Raw genomic sequence first — 27,763 nt, 5'->3', positions numbered from 1 at the left:
GAAGAAAATTTGATAATAGGAGTAAATTAGAAATATGCTTAAAATTTCATGCTCTATCTGAATCACGAAAGAAAAAAATTGGGTTCAGTGTCCCTTTAAGCTTCATAAATTAAAATTGAGACTTTTATTTGTCAAGTTTTGTGTCTCTTTAAACCTAACTGGATTTTCATTATTATAAGTTAATACTGTGATTTAGTCATAAAATCTCTTTAATGGAGATCTCTGTTGTTATAGGTAGTTGTTAAATTTACAACAGGAATATGATCTAGTCCCTTGAGTGGCTGCACTTTACTCACGCCCCTTTCCTCTACCCCTGCAGGTACTTGACCGGGAGGAGCAGATGGATAACCCTTGCTCAGCATGGCTGTCTGATGCAAACTGGGACAATATAACCGAGCTGGATAAATTGACAAACTTTCATGGAATAATGAACTCCTTTGAGCAGTACCCACGGGACTGGATTATGTGGTATACAAGTTCAGAACCAGAAAATGCCTGCCTGCCAGGTACTGAATATAAGTAGCTGGGTGGCTTTTCAGGGTATAGAAGGAAACACATGGAGATTAAAGGAATATTACAGTAATGTTTGTTCTCTGTTGCATCTGAAAAAAGGGGTATTTTCAAAATATATTATTATATTTTTGTTATGGTACTGAGAAAAAACAGTTTTGTTTTTATACTTGTGGGGTATGATACAGTTCATCAATAGAACTGTGGGAGTTTTGCTTATTAGCCAATGACCTTTTCTATAGAAGAAAATGTGTTAAAATCAAAATAAATAGGTTTAAGTTAACAATTTCCATGCTATATATATATAACATATTAAAATAATACTCTTTTATGTGCATGACAACATTTTTAGAGGTTATTGTCTCTTAAAAGAACAGCAACTATTGAAACATTTCCTAAAAATAATTATTACCCAATTATTGAATTTTAAGTTTATTTAATCATATTGAATTAGAATTTTATTTTGCCTCATACATTATTTTATAAAAGAATTTTCAAATTACTTTTGTTATCAATTTTACTATGTTCTTTTGATTATCGTTTGTTAAAAAAGCATACCTAGGTAGTCAATGTGATACTGGGAGCTAGATGATTATTGGTGGCTACATACTTATGCCTCTTCAATTTGCTCACTACATGTGTTCAGCTAGCTCCCAGTAGTATTTTACTACTCTGAATCTAAGTTTAAAGGGACATTAAACACTAAGGGCCAGATTGCAAGTGGTGCTCTAACTTTCAGTTTCACTCACGCGCTAACTCTGCTTAAAGTATTACAAGTTGAAAGTAAAAGCAAGAGTGAAAGTCCAATGTGAGCCAACTTCAGGACTTTGGATATCATGATTGCAATAGCTTATTTTCCCATAAACTTCAATGGAGCGTGCTGTTTATAAAAACGTTGCACTTATCGCTCCTGTGCTAACCAGTCACTGTGTTTGATCAACTGCGCTAAATCCAAAGGTAGTTATGAATAACTTTGCATTTAAATGTTCTTCACACAGAGGAAATTGTTCTTTTTATTTTTAAATATATATACAGTTATAGATACATATATACAATATATAGAAATATATATTTAAAAATACAAAGAATATATATATATATATACATGTGTTTGTGTATATATGTATGCATATACATGTTTACACATATAAACACATAAATACACATGTGCTGTATATACATATATATATATATATATATATATATATATATATATATATATATATATATACATACATTATAGCCTTTCCTAGTCAAATACCTTTTAATATACCATATCCCTTTTAACCCTTATTAAACATTTTCTTTCCTATGGCATGGAGAGTCCACTACGTCATTCCAATTACTCCAACTCCTGGCCAGCAGGAGGAGGCAAAGAGCACCCCAGCAAAGCTGTTAAGTGTAACTTCCTTTACCCATAATCCCCAGTCATTCTCTTTGCCTCTGTCAATGGAGGATGTGCAACAACGGTGTCTGAAGATATTTAATCCTTTTATGGGTACTTTTCCCTGTAAGCAAGGTTTGGGGTCTAGCTGTGTCCATGTCAACCTCTTTAGTAAGAGTAGTGGTGTTTTTTAGCAGTTAGAAGGCGGCAAGGTGGTCTTTGCTTTACTTCTAACCCTTTGCTACCCCTTTGCAGAAAGCCAGCGTTGGTTACTCTGTTCTTTCTTTTTCTACAGGTCCCTGACAGGGAGTGGAGTACCGGTCACACCTTAGTAGCTGTTATCTGCCCTGCAACTGGATCCACAGGTAAGTGCTTTTGCCTTCTAGGTACTGAAGGTCAGCACTTTTGAGGTTACCCTCAAGTGGATATCTTTTGGGACTCAGTTTATCCTTATATGGTTAAGGGTACATTCAGGGGCAACTTTATTGGCACAATCTACAGGCACTTTATAAATGAGACAGTTAGAGAGACTTAAGAGTTAATGAAGCTTGCTTGCATTTTCCCTTAATTACTTGACAAGGGGTTGTTATTTATTTTTTCAGTTCTTGAAAAATGAATATGTGCAGGGTACTTTATTTGGGCCATTTTCATTAAACACGCTTATTAGCTATGGTGCAGTTCTTTTTTGGCAGCTCACGTGACTTCCGCATTTGCTCTGTATCGGAGCGGAGCGTTGTGAGTTTAAAAGTGCCGGCTTTCGCAGACTTTGCTGATTGGATCGTTTGCTTAGAGGAGAGGATCTCTGCTGGAGAGTCTCCCTCCTCTTTCTAGTGGGATACTGATAGCCTCAGACAAATGCTTAGGTCTCTTGTCTTAGTTCGGGTCTTAGAGTGTTAATACAATTATTAGCCTCTGTGTTAAAAGGCTTTACATATTCCTTGAACGTATTGTTTATTTTTTGGGATCAAATTAATATAATTTTGCTCATAATTTTTATTTGCATTTCAATTGGTCTTTTTTTTAGTGAGGACTTATTACGGTAGCTATGGACTCAGAACAGGATCAGTCCATCTCTATGGATAAATGTTTATTATGTTTAGAGGCGCAAATTGTTTTGCCTATGCAATTTTGTTCCTCATGCTTAGCTAAGACTTTAAAATTCAAAAACAAGTTACTCCCTTCTGAGCCAAGTGTCTCTCAGGATACTGCTGTGCATGACATGCCTCAGCTTTCTCCTCAAACGTCCCAAGCTTTAATTGGTTCTCATTCTGTGCCTTCTGTTTCCTCTCAACCTCCTGGGGGTGTCTATTTACCAGGGGATTTTGCCGCACAGATAACTTATGCAGTATCTGCGGCTTTGTCTGCTTTCCCTATTTCTGGGTAAGCGTAAGAGGAAATCTAAAAATTTGTCTGCTAGTAAGGTTACTGAAATCTGCGCTGGTCAACCTTTCTCCTATGTCTGATGAGGAGGATACCTCAGTAGCTTCTGAAGGTGAGATCTCAGACTCTGACACTATGGGGGAAAAATCTTCTGAATCTGAAGAAGTTAATTTCCGATTTAAGCTTGAACATCTCTCGTTGGTTCTGAAAGAGGTTCTAGCTACTTTGGACGACTCTGAATCTTCAGTTGCTGTCAACCCCAAGAAGTCCTCCAAACTTAATAGAGTTTATGATTCTCCAACATCTGAGGATGTTTTTCCTGTTCCAGACAAGATGTCTGAAATTGTACCTCAGGAATGGGATAAGCCAGGGGTTCCTTTTTCCCCTTCCCCTGTTTTTAAAAAGATGTTCCCTGTTGCTGACTCCATTCGGGACTCATGGCGCACTGTGCCTAAAATAGAGGGAGCTATCTCTACCTCAGCGCAAGAAAAATAGACCTATGGGTCAACATACTTCTAATTTTGGTTTCTTTTGCAGCTTTAAATGACATAATTCCTCCTCTTCCAAGCCAGACCAATCTAGGTCCACTTGGAAATCCAGCCAGCCTTGGAATAAGGGAAAGCAAAACAAGAAGCCTTCCGCTGACTCTAAATCAGCATGAAGGGTCCGCCCCCGATCCAATTTTGGATCAGGTAGGGGGCAGGCTTTCTCTTTTTCGTCAGGCTTGGATATGCCATGTCCCAGATCCATGGGCTGTGGACATAGTATCCCAGGGTTACAAAATATGATTCAAGTCTTGCTCTCCAAGTGGCAGATTTCTCCTGTCAAGACTATCCTCAAACCAGGTAAAGAGGGAGGCCTTCTTAAATTGCGTAAAGGACCTATCCTCCCTGGGAGTTACTGTACCAGTCCCTCTAGAGGAACAAGGTCTAGGATTCTATTAAAATCTATTTGTGGTTCCCAAAAAGGAGAGAACTTTCCATCCCATCCTAGATCTAAAGTGTCTCAACAAATTCCTCAGGGTTCCTTCCTTCAACATGGAAACTATTCGTTCCATTCTTCCATTGGTTCAGGAAGGTCAGTTCATGATGACCATAGACCTGAAGGACGTGTATTTACACGTACCTATTCACAGGGATCATCACCAGTTTCTAAGGTTTGCCTTCCTGGACAAGCATTTCCAGTTTATTGCACTTCCGTTTGGTCTTGCCACAGCTCCCAGAATATTCACAAAGATTCTCGTAGCCCTATTGGCAGTGATCAGATGCCAGGGAATTGCTGTGGCGCTTTATCTAGACGACATCTTGGTTCAGGCATCATCTTTTTAACTAGCAAAATCTCATACAGAGATGTTGTTGTCTTTTCTACGTTGCTACGGGTGGAAAGTGAATCTGGAAAAGAGTTCTCTAGTTCCAACTACAAGAGTGTGTTTCCTAGGGACAATCATAGATTCCCTGTTCATGAAGATTTTCCTGATGGATGTCAGAAAATCCAAGCTTCTTGCTTCTTGTCTTTCTCTCCAGTCTGCTTTTCGTCCAACAGTGGCTCAATGCATGAGGTAATTGGTCTGATGGTGGCTTCCATGGACATCATTTCTTTTGCTCGGTTCCATCTGCATCCTCTGCAACTTTGCATGCTCAGTCAATGGAACGGAGACCATTCAGATTTATCACAGAGGATAACTCTGGACCCCCTAACAAGAGACTCTCTCTCGTGGTGGATTTCACAGGAACATCTGTCTCAGGGCACTTGCTTCCTGAGACCTTCCTGGGTGATTGTGACTACGGACGCCAGCCTGTCAGGCTGGGGAGCCGTTTGAGGTTCTCTGAAAGCTTCCCATAAACAACTTGCAGTTGAGAGCAATCTTCAATGCCTTGACAGCTTGGCCTCAATTATCTTTAGTCCGGTTTATCAGATTCCAGTCGGACAACATCACCTCAGTGGCTTACATCAACCACCAGGGAGGAACTTGGAGTTCCTTAGCCATGACGGAGGTGACTTGCATTCTGCAGTGGGTGGAAGCTCACGATTGTCTCCTATCTGCCATCCACATTCCAGGAGTTGACAATTGGGAGGTGGATTTGCTGAGCAGACAGAGTTTTCATCCCGGGAAGTGGGCTCTCCATCCGGAAGTGTTCTCCAGGATAACCCTCAGGTAGGGGGTTCCGGAGTTGGATCTGATGGCGTCTCGTCAAAACGCCAAGCTTCCAAAGTACGGTTTAAGGTCAAGAGATCCTCAGGCCACCCTGATAGATGCAACTAGGTCGGCATAACTCACTGGTATGTGAGTTATATCAGAAAAGTATGCTTCTCTGCACCGATTATATTAATAAATTGTAATGTGATGCTATTATTAGAAAAAATAAAAAATAACTTTTATTAGTATTTGATTAAGAGACAGCTTGTGTTAACTGGTATTCTGCTGCCCTCACAAGAATTAAAACACTTCTCCCCTGGATTGATTCTGGATTTAAGATAAACTTATGGTGGTGTCAAGAAAAGATCTATTGTAGTTCAGTCTTGTATGTACAGTACATGTTAGTTTGTGTCATACTTATTAGATGTGAAATTCTCTTAGCCTTGTATTTGGCTTGTTTAAAGGTGCAACTTTGTTATTTATTTCTCCTGTTTTATTTAGGATGGTATCTCTTTAAGAATTACTTTGAATTCATAAATAGATCTCTGTACTTCTAAGATACCTTTGAGTATACTGGTGGCAGACAAAAAATATTAATGTTCTGGCTGATTGTGCAGTTTTATTGTGGATTATGTTTTAACTTATATTTGCTTTCTCAACCACTAAAGGTGTTCAAAATGAGTTATATATTTTATATCTTTAGGGAATAAATTGCAGGATCGATATTGAGCTCATAAATTACTTGTGCCCTTTAAATACATAGCATGTTTTTGCGACTTTATTATTTGTTTATGCCTCCAAAGATATGTTGCCTTTGGATACAGCTACGATGCTAGCCCCTGCTGTAAGAGGTAAATATCCCTTTGAATTGTTTAACCACTTATATGCTGTGATGCTAAATCTCAATATTTAATACTTCCCTTATCTGTTGTACTTTGACTTCTAATTGTTGAACCTTTGTCAAATTAGTATATGTTACTTCGCAGAGGTTAAACTAAGTATCCGTTATCCAACAACAGTACTTCTACTATAGGTAAATTAGTTTTTTTGTAGCTATTTCGGATATTTAGCCAGAGGCTCTGGCAAAGCTGCCGCTCAGTAAATATTGTTTCGCCATTATAAACCACCATTAACAAAAGTTTTTTAAAGTTAAATATTCATATACTGCACAAAGGAGAGCAATTAAAAACTAGAAAACCCCTGACGCAGCGTTTCTCTTACGCTTCCTCAGAGGGGGTGAACCAAAAAAACAAATTTACCTTTAGTAGCAGTACTGTTGTTGGATAACGGATACTTAGTTTAACATCTGCAAAGTAACATGTACTAATTTGACAAGGGTTCAACAATTAGAAGTCAAAGTACAACAGATAAGGGAAGTTTGCGCTATCAAGATATAATTGAATAGCATAAAAAACTAATATAAATACAGTTAGTACCGTTGACTAAGCAATTATATGACCAACAAGTCTATACACACAACTATGCTAGATTCATAGCTACAATCTTAATGAGACACAAGCAACTAAATAGCTCATTACTTATGCTGTAACTCCTTTCACAATACAGGTATACCCCGCTCATTCAGCGGGTTAGGGACCAGAGCCCCGCTGTAAAGTGAAAACTGCCTTAAAGTGAAACAAGGCAGTTTTAGCTTTCTTTCCACTTGCCAGTGTTTTTAAAAACTTGAAACATGTTTGAACTAACATATATTAGGGGTGCAATAGTGGTACATTTAGTTTAACATTAGCATAGCACAGTATTCAATAAATACTGTACCTGTAAAATAGTGACAATTACTGTAGTAAAATTTGCCAAACTATAGCACTGAGACACAGATTGCACTGTAAAGCTGTAAACAGAGTGAACTGTGCATAACAAAATGGTGCCAGTCACTTTTCTCGCAAACTCACAATGATTACAGCACTGTTTCATAATCCTTGGGAGGTTGAACTTCAGCTCCACAAAGCGCTGTATTAGCGAATCGCTGTAAAGTGAAGCACTATAAAGTGAGGTATACCTGTAATAGATAATGAACCATTTTCTCTGAATATATCCAACGGATGTCGATATAAATCCGCTGGAGAATTGCAGAGTCAATCATAAAATTGTTATATTGCAGTAAGGATAAAATATTGAGATTTAGCATCACAGCATATAAGTGGTTAACCCTTTCGTGACAGGGTTAAAGTGCCTACATCGGAACAACTGTTCCGATGTAGACAAATTGAAACTACGCGATCGTGCATACGATCGCGAGATTTCAATTATTGGATCGCATCTGGGGGGCGTCCCTACAATCCTAGGAACGCCCTCCAGACCGCGATTAAATCCCTGAAGCACAGAAGGCTTCAGGACAGCCGTTAGTTATGACGTTCCATTCCGTCATAACGGCTTTAAAGCCCAGTCTAATTATGACGGAATGGAACGGCATAACGGCTTTAAAAGGTTAAACAATTCAAAGGGATATTTACCTCTTACAGCAGGGGCTAGCATCGTAGCTGTATCCAAAGGCAACATATCTTTGGAGGCATAAACAAATAATAAAGTCGCAAAAACATGCTATGTATTTAAAGGGCACAAGTAATTTATGAGCTCAATATCGATCCTGCAATTTATTCCCTAAAGATATAAAATATATAACTCATTTTGAACACCTTTAGTGGTTGAGAAAGCAAATATAAGTTAAAACATAATCCACAATAAAACTGCACAATCAGCCAGAACATTAATATTTTTTGTCTGCCACCAGTATACTCAAAGGTATCTTAGAAGTACAGAGATCTATTTATGAATTCAAAGTAATACTTAAAGAGATAAATAAATAAATAAAACAGCAGAAATAAATAACAAAGTTGCACCTTTAAACAAGCCAAATACAAGGCTAAGAGAATTTCACATCTAATAAGTATGACACAAACTAACATGTACATACAAGACTGAATTACAATAGATCTTTTCTTGACACCACCATAAGTTTATCTTAAATCCAGAATCAATCCAGAGGAGAAGTGTTTTTAATTCTTGTGAGGGCAGCAGAATACCAGTTAACACAAGCTGTCTCTTAAACAAATACTAATAAAAGTTATTTTTTATTTTTCCTAATAATAGCATCACATTGCGATTTATTAATAAAATCAGTGCAGAGAAGCATACTTTTCTGACATAACTCACATACCAGTGAGTTATGCCGACCTAGTTGTAATTATTTTTTATGCTTAAGCACTGCTCCCTAAGGTGACCTATAACATAAATATACACATATTCACTGACAAGGCACTTAAGAAAAAACCAAGATAAAATATTTGAATTTATTTTTGTTCCTTATTCCCAGACACCCTGATAGATGCTCTGGCGGTTCCTTGGGATTTCGGGCTGTTTCCTCCGTTTACTCTCCTTCCACGAGTCATTGCTCGTATCAAGCAGGAGAGAGCATCTGTGATTCTAATAGCTCCTGCCTGGCCTCCCAGGATCTAGTTTGCGGATCTGGTGAAGATGTCATCTCTTCCACCTTGGAAGAGTTGACATCCTCTGAGGAAGGAACTTCTAATTCAGGGTTCATTTCTTCATCCAAATCTAGATTCTCTGAAGCTGACTGCTTGGAGATTGAATGCCTAGTCCTGTCTAGACGTGGTTTTTTCGGAAGCGGTCATTGATACTATGCTTCAGGCTCGTAAACTTGTTACTCGTAGGTTTTACCATAAGATATGGCGTAAATACCTTTTTTGGTGTGAAGCTAAAAGTCCCCAAATTTCATCTTTTCTTCAGGATGGCCTGGAGAAAGGTTTGTCAGTCAGATTTTTGCACTGTCTATCCTTTTGCACAAACGTCTGGCAGATTTACCAGATGTTCAAGCTTTTGTTCAGGCAGGCCCTGATCAGAATCAGGCCTGTGTTTAAGCCTGTTGCTTCTTTTTGGAGCCTTAACCTAGTTCTTAAAGTTTTGCAGCAGGCTCTGTTTGAGCCGATGCATGTTGTTGATATAAAATTGTTATCTTGGAAGGTTTTGTTCTTGCTATTTCTTCCGCTCGCCAAGTTTCTGAGCTTTCCACTCTGCAGTGTGATTTTCCCATAACTTATTTTTAATGCAGATAAGACGGTCCTTCGTACTAAATTTGGTTTTCTCCCTAAGGTGATGTTGGATCGAAACATTAATTAGGAAATTATTGTTCCTTCTTTTTGTCCTAATCCTTCTTCTCATAAGGAACGTCTTTTGCATAACTTGTGTGTGCTCTAAAATTTTACCTGCAAGCTACTAAAGATTTTCGGCAAACTTCTGCCCTGTGTTTTGTTTTGTCTGGAAAGTGTAAGGGTCAGAAGGCCACTTCTACTACTCTTTCCCTCTGGTTGAGAAGTATGATTTGTTTTGCTTATGAGACTGCTGGACAGCAGCCTCCTGAGAGAATTACGTCTCATTCCACTAGGGCTGTCTCCTCTTCTTGGGCTTTTAAAAATGAAGCTTCTGTGGAACAGATTTGCAAGGCGGCAACATGGTCGTCCCTGCATAATTTTCCCAAATTCTACAAATTTGATACTTTTGCCTCGGCTTTTGGCCTCTTTTGGGAGAAATGTTCTTCAAGCGGTGGTGCCTTCTGTTTAGGTCCTCCTACCTTGTTCTCCCTCCCTGTTCATTCCATGTCCTCTAGCTTGGGTATTGGTTCCCACTAGTAATTGGAATGATGTTGTGGACTCTCCATGGCATCGGAAAGAAAACAAAATTTATGCTTACCTGATAAATTTCTTTCTTTTAGGGCATTGAGAGTCCACGATCTCGCCCTCTTTTTTTAAAATTATAATTTGGCAGGTTTTTTGAGTAAACCTCAGGCACCTTTACACCCTTGTGTTTCTTCTTTTTCCATTTTCCTTCAGCCGAACGACTGGGGATTATGGGTAAGGGAAGTTATACTTAACAGCTTTGCTGGGGTGCTCTTTGCCTCCTCCTGCTGGCCAGGAGTTGAGTATCCCATTAGTAATTTGAATTATGTTGTGGACTCCCCATGCCCTGAAAGAAATACATTTATCAGGTAAGCATATATTTTGTTTTTATTATAATTTATATTAAATATTTTTATCAGAAAGTGTATATATGAGTGTAATAGTTTATTTTAATGTGATGTGTTTGGCGAATATTTTTTTAACCCTTACCCTAGGTCTTCAGACGCACTAATCTGTTAAGCATAATCATTTACTTTCAACTTGTAATAAACACGCTAGTTAGCGCGGTAGCGATATTGCTTATTGCTTCCCGCACTAACAGCTTACAACTTTTAATCTAGCCTTATACATTTTCTAAGCATTGTACTGGGTTTATTGTGACAAGAAAGAGAGATTGGTAGGTGCACTGCAATTAGCTTAAGGTATATGTGAAAAATGATATAGAGAAGTATTTGAAACTTCAAAATCTCTAAGGTATCATCAAAAATATATACATAATCGTGATGTGATTAATAAACAAAAGATAAATTAAGAGATAGGAATAAGAATCACAATGTGTTTTAGAATGCTACTTTGTAGGGGATAGTGGATATAAAATGCCGCTGTAATTAATATAGCGATATTTACAATGGTGATAGATAATAGATTTCAATTTGATAAATAAAAAATATAAAAATATATATTATAGTTGTGTATTATGTGTTTGCAAACTTGCTATATAAAGGACTTGCTACTAAGGTTTGTGTCCCACTGAAATAAATTACCTATGTAGATGTGCGGTGTATTAAAACAAATGTGAAGCACTAAAAACTGAATTACCACAAAACAGATTAAGACAATATATTCTTTATAGTTAAAAAAGGTATAATATACACATTACAAATTCTACAATCGGCCTTACTGACCCATATATTCCAAAGAAACTATCAAACTATAGGGACGTCTCCCCAAAAACTAAGGCCTGTAAGTTAAAATAACAGCTGGTTAAACGGAAAATGGTTAATACATATATCCACAGATCAAAAAACCAACAACTGGAGAATAGCAAGTGGTTAAAACATATATTCGCAAAACAGCGCATACATCTGGGTTAAAGCTGGAATACAGCTAATAAAGCTTCCCCAAATGGGATCCGTGTGTTCAAATGTTCGTTTTCAAATTTTAGTATTTATTGGCGATAAATGTATTTGCCAGTATAACGCCTTTTGGTATTCAGCGTATTCAAAAAACTTTTGCTATACAAACACTTTAAAACCGTCCATAAAGGCAATAATAAAGATCTATCCTACTGGGGAATACAGAAGTTAAGAAATAACTGGAGAGGTGGGGATATAGAAAAAAGATTACTGATTAAGGAAGCAGAACTGATTTATAAGTACAATACACTATATCCAAATGGGTTAAATTCAGAAATGGATCTGTCACCTTTTCTTTTTGAATAAAGCTATATTAGTATTTTATACTAGCTCTCCGTTAGATAACCTTGAAAAAAAAAAAAGATATACCATCATTATTAATGTTGAATCTAAAGTAATTTTTTACTTGCATTGTGAATGTTTAACCTGATGAATTTGCAATAAGGACATATTTTTAGGAAAGGTCCATGTTAAAAACGAAAATGTTGAATGAATAACGGCAAATCACACAAACAGATAATTTATGGCTATACTGTGAAAATTTCCACCTTAAAGCTTTCACACAACTTGGATGGAATAAATGACAAGAAAAGAAATAACACAAGAATCCACCTTAAATGGTACTGATCAATAAGGAACCAATCAGGAGCTCCTAACACCTTTAAATGGGACACCTACATCAGTCACTGGGATCTTGATAAAGCTCTGCTGAGCGAAACGCGTCGACCCTTGTGACTGCTGACTTTTATGATTGTTCTTAATATACACAACAAGTTTTTAATATCCATTTGCTGCTAAGTGGAACGGCTTCATTTTAACTGCAACAACCCGGGTTGTAATCAACAGTTTCTCTGAGACTTTCTCCTTTCCCTACGTGCATACAGCACTAAGTGCAGGGTATCTTTGATATCTTTATGAAGAAATACATATTTGTGCCAAAAACTCGGGTGACCAGCCAATAAGAACCCCCAGCCAATCCCACTCGAGAAACCTGGTTGTGACGTCAGACGCCAAGACACATGCGGCGCTGTCAAATCCCTAGGTGAGAGTAAAGACGGCAGCTGTGAACGGCTCTACCGAGAACAATAAGAAGATAAGGTAACCTGTTTGTTCTATACTAACATCGACTAGAACCAAGAGACCGAAAGAGTCCTACTAATATAACTCCAATTTATCACTTATGCTGAACGCTCAAAAGTTTTTTAAATACGCTGAATACCATAAGGCGTTATACTGGCAAATACATTTATCGCCAATAAATACTAAAATTTGAACACGAACATTTGAACACACGGATCCCATTTGGGGAAGCTTTATTAGCTGTATTCCAGCTTTAACCCAGATGTATGCGCTGTTTTGCGAATATATGTTTTAACCACTTGCTATTCCCCAGTTGTTGGTTTTTTGATCTGTGGATATATGTATTAACCATTTTCCGTTTAACCAGCTGTTATTTTAACTTACAGGCCTTAGTTTTTGGGGAGACGTCCCCATAGTTTGATAGTTTCTTTGGAATATATGGGTCAGCAAGGCCGATTGTAGAATTTGTAATGTGTATATTATACCTTTTTTAACTATAAAGAATATATTGTCTTAATCTGTTTTGTGGTAATTCAGTTTTTAGTGCTTCACATTTGTTTTAATACACCGCACATCTATATAGGTAATTTATTTCAGTGGGACACAAACCTTAGTAGCAAGTCCTTTATATAGCAAGTTTGCAAACACATAATACACAACTATAATATATATTTTTATATTTTTTATTTATCAAATTGAAATCTATTATCTATCACCATTGTAAATATCGCTATATTAATTACAGCGGCATTTTATATCCACTATCCCCTACAAAGTAGCATTCTAAAACACATTGTGATTCTTATTCCTATCTCTTAATTTATCTTTTGTTTATTAATCACATCGCGATTATATATATATTTTTGATGATACCTTAGAGATTTTGAAGTTTCAAATACTTCTCTATATCATTTTTCACATATACCTTAAGCTAATTGCAGTGCACCTACCAATCTCTCTTTCTTGTCACAATCCTTACTTTTGAAAGACCGATGGATCTTTCAACCACTGGTAGGTGTTTGGTATTTAATATAATATTTAATATTGCCAGCGCACTACTATATCACTTTTCTGATCTACTGGGTTTATTCCCCACCACCCTCTAGCCATGGGTGCAACCATGTTGAAATCTAGATAGTACTGCGTTTCAGTGCTAAGGTGTTTGCACATGTGCAGCAACCCTCATTCAGATACTTTCATAGATTTGAGGTTCCAAAATGGTGGCACCCATAATAGAGGGAGCTGCATGACATGTATTTAGTGTTTAGTGTCCCTTTAACTATGTCTTTAACCTGTTTGTAGTGCTCCTATAGTAAAATTATATAAATTATATCAAAGTAAACATAACAAGAAACACTCACCTAGTCTTGCGTTAGCCTTAAAAAGCAGCTTTGAGAGGTCCCAACGCTGCTTTTTTAACGCCCGCTGGTATTACGAGTCTTGCAGGTACAGGACAGGTGTACCGCTCACTTTTTTGGTCAGACTCGAAAATACCGCAAATCCACTTACGTCAATTGTGTATCCTATTTTTTAAATGGGACATGCATAGCGCCGGTATTACGAGTCTGACAAAAAGTGAGTGGTAGAAACTCTTAACTAAAGTGCTAAAAAGTACACCCATAAACTACCTATTAACCCCTAAACCGAGCCCCCCTCCCACATCGCAAACACTAAAAAAACTTTTTAACCCCTAATCTGCCGAACCGGACATTGCCGCCACTATAATAAATATATTAACCCCTAAACCGCCGCACTCCCGCATCGCAAACACTAGTTAAGTATTATTAACCCCTAATCTGCCTGCCCTAACATCACCGACACCTACCTACATTTATTAACCCCTAATCTGCCCCCCCAACGTCGCCGCCACTATAATAAAGTTGCTAACCCCTAAACCTAAATCTAACCCTAAACCTAACACCCCCTAACTGAAATATAATGTAAAGAAATCTAAATAAAATTACTATCATTAACTAAATTATTCCTATTTAAAACTAAATACTTACCTGTAAAATAAACCCTAAAATAGCTACAATATAACTATATTGCATTGTATCTAGTTTAGAGTTTATTTTTATTTTACAGGCAACTTTGTATTTATTTTAACTAGGTACAATAGTTATTAAATAGTTATTAACTATTTAATAACTTCCTAGCTAAAATAAAAACAAATTTACCTGTAAAATAAAACCTAACCTATGTTACAATTACACCTAACACTACACTATAATTAATTACCTAAACTAAATACAATTAATTACAATTAAATACAGTTATCTAAAGTACGGAAAAAAAACACTAAATTACAGAAAATAATAAAATAATTACAAGTTTTTAAACTAATTACACCTACTCTAATCCCCCTAATAAAATAAAAAAGCCCCCCAAAATAATAAAATATACTAAATTACAAATAGCCCTTAAAAGGGCCTTTTGCGGGGCATTGCCCCAAAGTAATCCGCTCTTTTACCTGTAAAGAAAAGTACAATACCCCCCCAACATTAAAACCCACCACCCACACACCCAACCCTACTCTTAAACCCACCCAATACCCCCTTAATAAAACCTAACACTAACCCCTTGAAGATCACCCTACCTTGAGAAGTCCTCAACGAAGCCGGGCGAAGTGGTCCTCCAGACGGGCAGAAGTCTTCATCCAAGTCGGGAAGAAGAGGTCCTCCAGATGGGCAGAAGTCTTCATCCAGACGGCATCTTCTGTCTTCATCCATCCGGCAGGGAGCGGCTCCATCTTCAAGATATCCGACGCGGAGCATCCTCTTCAAACGACGTCCAACTGAAGAATGAAGGTTCCTTTAAATGACGTCATCCAAGATGGCGTCCCTTCAATTCCGATTGGCTGATAGAATTCTATCAGCCAATCGGAATTAAGGTAGAAAAAATCCTATTTGCTGATGCAATCAGCCAATAGGATTGAGCTCGCATTCTATTAGCTGATTGGATCAGCCAATAGAATGCAAGCTCAATCCTATTGGGTGATTGCATCAGCCAATAGGATTTTTTCTACCTTAATTCCGATTGGCTGATAGAATTCTATCAGCCAATCGGAATTGAAGGGACACCATCTTGGATGACGTCATTTAAAGGAACCTTCATTCTTCAGTTGGATGTCGTTTGAAGAGGAGGCTCTGCATCGGATGTCTTGAAGATGGAGCCGCTCTGTGCCGGATGGATGAAGATAGAAGATGCCGCCTGGATGAAGACTTCTGCCCGTCTGGAGGACCTCTTCTTCCCGGCTTGGATGAAGACTTCTGCCTGTCTGGAGGACCACTTCGCCTGGCTTCGTTGAGGACTTCGGCCCGGTTGGGTGAAGACTTCTCAAGGTAGGGTGATCTTCAAGGGGTTAGTGTTAGGTTTTATTAAGGGGGTATTGGGTGGGTTTTAGAGTAGGGTTGGCTGTGTGGGTGATGGGTTTTAATGTTGGGGGGGGTTTGTACTTTTTTTACAGGTAAAAGAGCTGATTACTTTGGGGCAATGCCCCGCAAAAAGCCCTTTTAAGGGCTATTTGTAATTTATTATAGGGTAGGGCTTTTTATTATTTTGGGGGGCTTTTTTATTTTATTAGGGAGATTAGAGTAGGTGTAATTAGTTTAAAAAACTTGTAATTATTTTATTATTTTCAGTAATTTAGTGTTTGTTTTTTTCGTACTTTAGATAATTGTATTTAATTGTAATTAATTGTATTTAGTTTGGGTAATTTATTTAATTATAGTGTAGTGTTAGGTGTAATTGTAACATAGGTTAGGTTTTATTTTACAGGTAAATTTGTCTTTATTTTAGCTAGGGAGTTATTAAATAGTTAATAACTAATAACTATTGTACCTAGTTAAAATAAATACAAAGTTGCCTGTAAAATAAAAATAAACCCTAAGCTAGCTACAATGTAACTATTAGTTATATTGTAGATAGCTTAGGGTTTATTTTATAGGTAAGTATTTAGTTTTAAATAGGAATAATTTAGTTAATTGTAGTTATTTTATTTAGATTTATTTAAATTATATTTAAGTTAGGGGGGGTTAGGGTTAGACTTAGGTTTAGGGGTTAATACATTTAATATAGTGGCGGCGACGTTGGGGGCGGCAGATTAGGGGTTAATAAATATAATGTAGGTGTCGGCGATGTTGGGGGCAGCAGATTAGGGGTTAATAAGTATACTGTAGGTGGTGGCGGTGTCTGGAGCGGCAGATTAGGGGTTAATAATATAATGCAGGTGGCGGCGATGTCGGGGGCGGCGGATTAGGGGTTAAGAAGTGTAAGATTAGGGGTGTTTAGACTCAGGGTTCATGTTAGGGTGTTAGGTGTAGACATAAAATGTATTTCCCCATAGGAATCAATGGGGCTGCGTTAGGAGCTTTACGCTGCTTTTTTGCAGGTGTTAGGTTTTTTTCCAGCCGGCTCTCCCCCATTGATTCCTATGGGGAAATCGTGCACGAGCACATTTTGCCAGCTCACCGCTGGTATTGAGGTGAGATGTGGAGCAAAATTTTGCTCTACGCTCACTTTTCTGCGGCTAACGCAGGGTTTCTAAAAACCTGTAATACCAGCGTTGTCTGTAGGTGAGCGGTGAGGGAAAACTGCTCGTTAGCACCGCACCCCTGTTAGCACAAAACTCGTAATCTAGGTGAAATTGTTTTAAAAACCAGCAAACAATATATTTGCAAAATGAGCACTTAGAATTTCTCAATGTAGCCCCTGCCCTCAGGGAGATAAGAGAGCAGACACTTAAGTTGCATTCTGCCTTTTCTAAGCATGAGCAAACAGACTTACTTTCTTTCTACCATTATCTGAATAGTAAACCAGCTCACATTACTCTATAATTTTTATGACATCAAGCTAGATAAACCCTCCTGTAGTGACATGAAGTTATGGACCCTGCACAAATTAAGTAAAAAAAAAAAGAAATAAAAGGTAAACTCCTTTTAAAATGATGAAAAATAGATATTGCAATTATTTCTTTTAAGTATAACATACTGCTTAGTTAATTTTTACAATGAAACAGACTGTTTAACCTTCCCTTTAAACATAAAGGGAAAGATCACAATCTAATGTTTTATAATTATTGTCATGTTAAAAGCTGCAGATAAGTTTGCTGTGTTAAAGGGATGTAAAAACACATTTTTTTTCTTTCATTATTCAGATAGAGAATACAATTTTTTTTTTATTCTTGCTTGAAGAGATATCTAGATAGGCAGCACGCACAGGTATGGGGCACTATATGACAGGAAATAGTGCTGCCATTTAGTGTTCTTGCTAATGTATAGCTCTGTTGCAAAATTGCTGCCATATTTCAACAAAGGATAACAAGGGAACAAAGAACATTTGACTATAGAAGTACATTGGAAAGTTGCTTAAAATTGTATGTTTTATCTAAATCATCAAAGACATTTTTGGGGATTTTATGTTCTTTTAAATTACAATGAGCCATTTTAATTGTTTAGCAGCAGAACTTTTTTCATTATCATGTCAGTGAAAAAAGTTTGTATATTTAACATGTGCCAGTCCTGTTTTTCTGATCACAATCCAAATATTTTATACTTAAAGGGACAGTCTAGGCCAAAATAAACTTTTATGATTCAGATAGAGCATGTCATTTTAAAGAATTTTCCAATTTACTTTTATCACCAATTTTGCTTTGTTCTCTTGGTATTCTTATTTGAAAGCTTAACCTAGGAGGTTCATATGCTAATTTCACGTGAAGTTATCTGGGAGCAGGCACTGATTGGCTAGACTGCAAGTCTGTCAAAAGAACTGAAATAAAGGGGCAGTTTGCAGAGGCTTAGATACAAGATAATCACAGAGGTTAAAAGTATATTAATATAACTGTGTTGGTTATGCAAAACTGGGGAATGGGTAATAAAGGGATTATCTATAGTTTAAAACAATAAAAATTCTGGTGTAGACTGTCCCTTTAAAGGGACACTAAATCCAAATGTTTTCTTTCGTGATTCAGATAGAACATGCAATTTTAAGCAACTTTCTAATTTACTCCTATTATCAATTTTTCTTCTTTCTCTTGCTATCTTTATTTGAAAAAGAATGCATCTAAGCTAAGGAGTCAGCAAATTTTTGGTTCAGAACCATGGACAGCACTTGTTTACTGGTGCTGTCCAATAAGCAAGGACAACCCAGATTGTTCACCAAAAATGGGCCGGCATCTAAACTTACATTCTTGCTTTTCAAATAAACATACCAAGAGAATGAAGAAAATTTGATAATAGTAAATTAGAAAGTTGCTGAAAATTGTATTTTCTAAATGAATTACGAAAGAAAAAAATTGGGTTCTGTGTCCCTTTAACAAATTTATGGGGCCATTGAACAGCTAAATGACTTCATAAACCCCTAACAACAGTATTTAAATGTAACATTTATTGTATGCATAGGCAAAACACACGGAAATGTAACAGCTCCATATTAAATGACTTAAGGAAGCAACCAGTGGAGTTGCCATGGGAGCACTGGACCCCTTAACATAATGGCTGGTCCCTAATCTACCCCCACTCGTCTCTGTACGGTATTCCCCCATCTCCGCCTGGCCCCATACATGGATTGCCTGGTATCTTGCAATAAATGCCTGGCTCTACTCCTCCTGCCACAACCCCTCTCACAAAACTCTAGTGAGCCTCTGGGAACTGCCACCCAATCATTAAATCCCGGAGACACCACTGGAAGCAGCATCACCAAACGATTCCCGCTTAATCAGTTAAAGTTAAAAGAATAATAATAAGCATTTTTATACTAATAAAAATAAGCAAAATCAGTAACTAAACAAGCACGCCCACTATACCAATAATGCCCTGGCCTATTCAAATCCATAAAGAAGACATGCATACATATCTCTGTTGTTTTGGAACACAACAGGTTAATTGCACACATCACCTATTAAAGGCATTTAGCCACCCATCAGCAAGCGCTACCCAGGCACTAAACCAAAGATGGGCCGGCTCGTAAGCTTACATTCCTGCTTTTTCACATAAAGATACCAAGAGAACACAGAATAATTGATAACAGGAGTAAATTAGAAAGTTGCTTAAAATTGCATGCTCTATCTGAATCATGAAAAAAAATGGGTTCAGTATCCCTTTAACATCAATGCACACAATAAAAAGGAATCAGTCAACATACAGGAATTTCAACCTGTGATAAAATTAATAAACTCAAATGTCAGCAGGAGCATTAGACAATATGGTCTAATTTAAAACAGTTTAAAAAAATCTTAGTCCATATTCATTATTAGTGTATTTGGGATTTTCATATATATGTATGTAAAAAACCGTTTGGCTTCAGACTGGAATCGTATTGCTGGTGGTTTTATGTGACAAAGCATAGATGTGTGCTATGCACTTGTATCAGGTCATAATAGGTAACAGGCAAGCACTCGCAGGGTCACAGTCATAAGGATGTGTAGGCTGAGATGAGTCATAAGCCTACAATAATAGAGAGAACACCAATAGGATAATACTGTATTATGTGTACAGCCAACTGCCCACTCACAAGCGTCTATTGGAATAAAAACCCTAAAACTGTCCTCTAACTGCAAGTTTGTACCTTCTAGTCATCTCAGCGGTTCAAACTGGCAAATGACGTCATTAACACCCAGGTAGCCAGCAACTTCCAAATGGCACTTTTAGAGCAGAGTTCTGAAACCTTCTATATATATACTGTATGCACGTATCCTTAAAGGAGTTGTAGCATTACCTCATAGTGCAAGATATTAAAGCAAATTATAATAATCACACTATATTTCTGATCTTGGGTTCCATATAAATGTAATGAACTGAAATGGCCAGTGGGGCGTAAAGATTACCAGATTGTGTAGTAAGCCTCTTAGTAGTATGTGCTTGCTCTGTACCACTGTATCACCTTCCTCTATCCCCTCGCCCCCATTTATAACCCTCTTTCTCTTAAAAAAAAAGCTGTCCAAACACTGCCCACCATCTTTCAGACCTCAAACCCAATTTCCACAGACTTCACATTAACAGGTCCCATTTAGAATTCTAAATATTAAGAGTTTAGAGGTATTCAAGCGTAGTAAATTTACAAAAATTGGGATGTCTCCCAAGGGCAGTTTTAAACCTCCATCCTCTTCAAAGGCCCATAATAAATATACGGCTAGATTGCGAGTTTTGCGTTATGAGCGGCTCGGTGCTAACTTGCACGATATTTCCACCGCTCACCTCCCTATAGCGCTGCTATTACAGGTTTGCAAAAACCCGGCGTTAGCAGGCAATATTGCAGCGTTGAGCAAAATTGAGCTCCATACCGCACCCAAATACCAGCTTTGCTTTGAGCTGGTTTTACGTGCTTGTGCACAATTTCCCCATAGACATCAATGGGGAGAGCCGGCTAGAAAAAAGCCTAACACCTGCTATAAAGGAGCGTAAAACTCATTAACGTAGCCCCATTGATTCCTATGGGGAAAGAAAACTTATGTATACACCTAACACCCTAACATAAACCCTGAGTCTAAGCACCCCTAATCTGCCGCCCCGACATCGCCGCCACCTGCGTTACACTTATTAACCCCTAATCTGCCGCCCCAACATCACCGCCACCTACATTACACTTATTAACCCCCTAATCTGCCGCCTCCAATGTCATCGCTACCTACCTAAACTTATTAACCCCTAATCTGCCGCCCCCAACGTCACCGCCACTATACTAAAGTTATTAACCCCTAAACCTAAGCCTAAGTCACTTTAACCCTAACACTCACTAACTTTAATATAATTAAAATAAATCTAAATAAAAATGACTATTATTACCTAGTTAAAATAAATTTGTATTTATTTTAACTAGGTAGCTAGTAAATAGTTAATAACTATTTACTAACTAGTCTACCTAGTTAAAATAAATACAAACTTGCCTGTGAAATAAAAATAAAACCTTAGCTAGATACAATGTAACTATTAGTTATATTGTAGCTAGCTTAGGTTTTATTTTACAGGTATTTAGTTTTAAATAGGAATTATTTACATAGTAATTGTAATTTTTATTTGGAATAATTTAAATTATATTAAAGTTAGTGGGTATTAGGGTTAGGGTTAGACTTAGGTTTAGGGGTAAATAACTTTAGTATAGTGGCAGCGATTTTGGGGGCAGCAGATTAAGGGTTAATAAGTGTATGTAGGTTGCGGCGATGTTAGGGACAGCAGATTAGGGGTTAATAATATTTAACTAGTGTTTGCAATGTGGGAGTGCGGCGGTTAGGGGTTAATATGTTTATTATAGTGGCGGCGATGTCTGGAGTGGCAGATTAGGGGTTAATAAATTTATTTTAGTGTTTGTGATGCGGGAGGGCCTCGGTTTTAGGGGTTAATAGGTAGTTTATGGGTGTTAGTGTACTTTTTAGCACTTTAGTTATGAGTTTTATGTTACGGCTTTGTAGCGTAAAACTCATAACTACTGACTTTAGATGGTGGTACGAATCTTGTCGGTATAGGGTGTACCGCTCACTTTGGCCTCCCAGGCAAAACTCGTAATACCGGCGCTATGGAAGTCCCATTGAAAAATGACTTTTTGAAAGCTGCGGTAGTTACGTTGCGTTACGGACAAAAAAGTGCGCGGGACAGATATACCTGCAAGACTCGTAATACCAGCGGTAGTGAAAATGAGCCATAATTCTGCTTTTTCACCTTAGCGCAAAACTCGTAATCTAGCCGATACATTTTAAATGCTGTACACCCTAAAATAACAAACTGAATTTAGTTTATATGATTGTGTATGTCCTCAAATCTTCCAGTTTTATCAAACTGTATAACGCCTCAAATATAATAAACCCTTCACCCTAAAGGTATCTCACTTAAACCCTCAACTATTTCAAACATTCCTCTCCCAAGTGAACTCACTCCATCTACAGCTACTGTACGTCTAACTCACCACCAGTTACATTTCTCCAACATTGGTGTGTCCGGTCCACGGCGTCATCCTTACTTGTGGGATATCTCTTCCCCAACAGGAAATGGCAAAGAGTCCCAGCAAAGCTGGCCATATAGTCCCTCCTAGGCTCCGCCCACCCCAGTCATTCTCTTTGCCGTTGCACAGGCAACATCTCCACGGAGATGGTTAAGAGTTTTTTTGGTGTTTAAATGTAGTTTTTATTCTTCTATCAAGTGTTTGTTATTTTAAAATAGTGCTGGTATGTACTATTTACTCTGAAACAGAAAAGGATGAAGATTTCTGTTTGTGAGAGGAAGATGATTTTAGCAGACAGTAACTAAAATCGATTGCTGTTTCCACATAGGACTGTTGAGATGAAGTAACTTCAGTTGGGGGAAGCAGTTAGCAGACTTTTCTGCTTAAGGTATGACTAGCCATATTTCTAACAAGACGATGTAATGCTGGAAGGCTGTCATTTCCCCTCATGGGGACCGGTAAGCCATTTTCTTAGTCAAACAAACAGAATAAAGGGCTTATTATGGGCTAAAAAACTGGTAGACATTTTTATGGGCTAAATCGATTGCTTTATTTGGGCATTTTATTCATATTTATGCTGACAATTTGCATTTATAAACTTGGGGAACGTTTATTAAACGGCAGGCACTGTGTTAGACACCTTTTCCAGTCAGGGGGCCTTCCTAGTTGTAGACTGAGCCTCATTTTCGCGCCATTACTGCGCAGTTGTTTTTTGAGAGCAGGGCATGCAGATGCATGTGTGAGGATCTAAAAATTGCTGGAAAAGCTTCTAGAAGGCGTCAATTGGTATCGTATTCCCCTCTGGGCTTGGTTGGGTCTCAGCAAAGACTATAGCTGGGACTGTATAGGGGTTAAATTTATAAACGGCTTCGGTTCCGTTATTTTAAGGGTTAAAGCTCTGAAATTTGGTGTGCAATACTATTAACGCTTTAAGACACTGTGGTGAAATTTTGGTAATTTTTGAGCAATTCCTTCATACTTTTTCACATATTCAGTAATAAAGTGTTTTCTGTTTAAAATTTAAAGAGACAGTAACGGTTTTGTTTTAAAACGTTTTTTGTGCTTTGTTGACAAGTTTAAGCCTGTTTAACATGTCTGTACCTTCAGATAAGCTATGTTCTATATGTATGAAAGCCAATGTGTCTCCCCATTTAAATTTATGTGATAATTGTGCCATATCGTCCTAACAAAGTAAGGACAGTACTGCCACAGATAATGAAATTGCCCAAGATGATTCCTCAGGTGAGGGGAGTAAACATGATACTACATCATCTCCTACTGTGTCTACACCAGTTTTGCCCACGCAGGAGGCCCCTAGTACATCTAGTGCGCCAATACTTATTACCATGCAACAATTAACGGCTGTAATGGATAACTCCATAGCAAATATTTTATCCAAAATGCCTACTTATCAGAGAAAGCGCGATTGCTCTGTTTTAAACACTGAAGAGCAGGAGGGCGCTGATGATAATTGTTCTGTCATACCCTCACACCAATCTGAAGGGGCCATGAGGGAGGTTTTGTCAGATGGAGAAATTTCAGATTCAGGAAAAATTTCTCAACAAGCTGAACCTGATGTTGTGACATTTAAATTTAAATTAGAACATCTCCGCGCACTGCTTAAGGAGGTGTTATCTACTCTGGATGATTGTGACAACTTGGTCATTCCAGAGAAATTATGCAAGATGGACAAGTTCCTAGAGGTTCCGGTGCACCCCGACGCTTTTCCTATACACAAGCGGGTGGCGGACATAGTAAATAAGGAGTGGGAAAAGCCCGGCATACCTTTTGTTCCCCCCCCCTATATTTAAGAAATTATTTCCTATGGTCGACCCCAGAAAGGACTTATGGCAAACAGTCCCTAAGGTCGAGGGGGCAGTTTCTACTCTAAACAAACGCACTACTATTCCTATCGAAGATAGTTGTGCTTTCAAAGATCCTATGGATAAAAAATTGGAAGGTTTGCTTAAAAAGATTTTTGTACAGCAAGGTTACCTTCTACAACCCATTTCGTGCATTGTTCCTGTCACTACAGCAGCGTGGTTCTGGTTCGAGGAACTAGAAAAGTCGCTCAGTAGAGAGACTCCATATGAGGAGGTTATGGACAGAGTTCACGCACTTAAATTGGCTAACTCTTTTATTTTAGATGCCGCTTTGCAATTAGCTAGATTAGCGGCGAAAAATTCAGGGTTTGCTATCGTGGCGCGCAGAGCGCTTTGGCTAAAGTCTTGGTCAGCGGTAGTGTCATCCAAGACAAAATTGCTTAACATCCCTTTCAAAGGTAAAACTCTATTTGGACCAGAATTGAAAGAGATTATTTCAGACATCACTGGGGGAAAGGGCCACGCCCTTCCACAAGATAGGTCTTTTAAGGCTAAAAATAAGTCTAATTTTCGTTCCTTTCGCAATTTCAGGAACGGACCGGCCTCTAATTCTGCATCCTCTAAGCAAGAGGGTAATGCCTCACAACCCAAACCCGCCTGGAAACCGATGCAAGGCTGGAACAAGGGTAAGCAGGCCAAGAAGCCTGCCACTGCTAACAAAACAGCATGAAGGAGTAGCCCACGATCCGGGACCGGATCTAGTGGGGGGCAGACTCTCTCTCTTTGCTCAGGCTTGGGCAAGAGATGTTCAGGATCCCTGGGCGCTAGAAATAGTTTCTCAAGGTTATCTTCTGGAATTCAAGGAACTACCCCCAAGGGGAAGGTTCCACATGTCTCACTTATCCTCAAACCAAATAAAGATACAGGCATTCTTACATTGTGTAGAAGACCTGTTAAAGATGGGAGTGATACACCCAATTCCAATAAAGGAACAAGGAATGGGATTTTATTCCAATCTGTTCGTAGTTCCCAAAAAAGAGGGAACTTTCAGACCAATTTTGGATTTGAAGATCCTAAACAAATTTCTCAGGGTACCATCGTTCAAGATGGAAACCATTTGAACGATTCTACCCACTATCCAGGAAAGTCAATTTATGACTACCGTGGATCTAAAGGATGCGTACCTACATATTCCTATCCACAAAGAACATCATCAGTTCCTAAGGTTCGCTTTTCTGGACAAGCATTACCAGTTTGTGGCCCTCCCATTCGGGTTAGCCACTGCTCCAAGGATTTTCACAAAGGTGCTAGGGTCCCTTCTAGCGGTTCTAAGACCGAGGGGCATTGCAGTAGTACCTTACTTGGACGACATTCTAATACAAGCGTCGTCCCTGTCAAAAGCAAAGGCTCATACAGACATCGTTCTGGCCTTTCTCAGATCACACGGATGGAAGGTGAACATATAAAAAAGTTCTCTGTCTCCGTCGACAAGAGTTCCCTTCTTGGGAACAATAATAGATTCCTTAGAAATGAGGATTTTTCTGACAGAGGTCAGAAAATCAAAACTTCTAAGTTCTTGTCAAGCTCTTCATTCTGTTCCTCGTCCTTCCATAGCGCAGTGCATGGAAGTAGTAGGGTTGATGGTTGCAGCAATGGACATAGTTCCTTTTGCACGAATTCACCTAAGACCATTACAACTGTGCATGCTCAAACAGTGGAATGGGGATTATACAGACTTGTCTCCAATGATTCAAGTAGATCAGAAGACCAGAGATTCACTCCGTTGGTGGCTGACCCTGGACCATCTGTCCCAGGGAATGAGCTTCCGCAGACCAGAGTGGGTCATTGTCACGACCGACGCCAGTCTAGTGGGCTGGGGCGCGGTCTGGGAATCCCTGAAAGCTCAGGGTCTATGGTCTCGGGAAGAGTCTCTTCTCCCGATAAACATTCTGGAACTGAGAGCGATATTCAATGCTCTCAGGGCTTGGCCTCAACTAGCAAAGGCCAGATTCATAAGGTTCCAATCAGACAACATGACGACCGTTGCGTATATCAATCATCAGGGGGGAACAAGGAGTTCCCTGGCGATGAAAGAAGTGACCAAAATAATTCAATGGGCGGAGGATCACTCCTGCCACCTGTCTGCGATCCACATCCCAGGTGTGGAAAACTGGGAGGCGGATTTTCTGAGTCGTCAGACATTCCATCCGGGGGAGTGGGAACTCCACCCGGAGATCTTTGCCCAAATAACCCAATTATGGGGCATTCCAGACATGGATCTGATGGCGTCTTGTCAGAACTTCAAGGTTCCTTGCTACGGGTCCAGATCCAGGGATCCCAAGGCGACTCTAGTAGATGCACTAGTAGCACCTTGGACCTTCAACCTAGCTTATGTATTTCCACCGTTTCCTCTCATTCCCAGGCTGGTAGCCAGGATCAATCAGGAGAGGGCCTCAGTGATCTTAATAGCTCCTGCGTGGCCACGCAGGACTTGGTATGCAGACCTGGTGAATATGTCATCGGTTCCACCATGGAAGCTACCTTTGAGATAGGACCTTCATGTTTAGGGTCCATTCGAACATCCAAATCTGGTCTCCCTCCAGCTGACGGCTTGGAGATTGAACGCTTGATTCTATCGAAGCGTGGGTTTTCAGATTCTGTGATAGATACTCTGGTTCAGGCCAGAAAACCGGTAACTAGAAAGATTTACCATAAAATATGGAAAAGATATACCTGTTGGTGTGAATCCAAAGGATTCCCATGGAATAAGATAAAAATTCCTAAGATTCTCTCCTTTCTACAAGAAGGTTTAGAGAAAGGATTATCTGCAAGTTCTCTAAAGGGACAGATCTCTGCTTTATCTGTCTTACTACACAAAAGACTGGCAGCTGTACCAGATGTTCAAGCATTTGTTCAGGCTCTGGTTAGGATCAAGCCTGTTTACAGACCTTTGACTCCTCCCTGGAGTCTAAATCTAGTTCTTTCAGTTCTTCAAGGGGTTCCGTTTGAACCTTTACATTCCATAGATATTAAGTTACTATCTTGGAAAGTTTTGTTTTTGGTTGCAATTTCTTCTGCTAGAAGAGTTTCAGAGTTATCTGCTCTGCAGTGTTCTCCGCCCTATCTGGTGTTCCATGCAGATAAGGTGGTTTTGCGTACTAAGCCTGGTTTTCTTCCTAGGGTTGTTTCTAACAAAAATATTAACCAGGAGATAGTTGTACCTTCTTTATGTCCGAATCCAGTTTCAAAGAAGGAACGTTTGTTACACAATTTGGACGTAGTCCGTGCTCTAAAATTCTATTTAGAGGCTACAAAAGATTTCAGACAAACTTCTTCCTTGTTTGTTGTTTATTCTGGTAAAAGGAGAGGTCAAAAAGCGACTTCTACCTCTCTTTCCTTTTGGCTTAAAAGCATCATCCGATTGGCTTATGAGACTACCGGACGGCAGCCTC

General features: G+C 38.6%; 1 protein-coding gene across 1 annotated transcript in view; it reads left to right on the top strand.

The window, feature by feature from the left end:
- DNAH2 (dynein axonemal heavy chain 2) overlaps positions 1–27,763 on the top strand; it is a 456,831-nt gene that overhangs the window by 401,742 nt on the left and 27,326 nt on the right. Inside the window, exon 74 of the mRNA XM_053719507.1 lies at positions 320–506. Coding sequence (XP_053575482.1) covers positions 320–506 — 187 coding nt within the window. The remainder of the gene's footprint in view (positions 1–319; positions 507–27,763) is intronic.

The sequence above is a fragment of the Bombina bombina genome, chromosome 6, assembly GCF_027579735.1.
Source record: "Bombina bombina isolate aBomBom1 chromosome 6, aBomBom1.pri, whole genome shotgun sequence".
In the NCBI taxonomy this organism is placed as follows: domain Eukaryota; kingdom Metazoa; phylum Chordata; class Amphibia; order Anura; family Bombinatoridae; genus Bombina; species Bombina bombina.
This window is presented reverse-complemented; position numbering and strand designations above follow the sequence as displayed.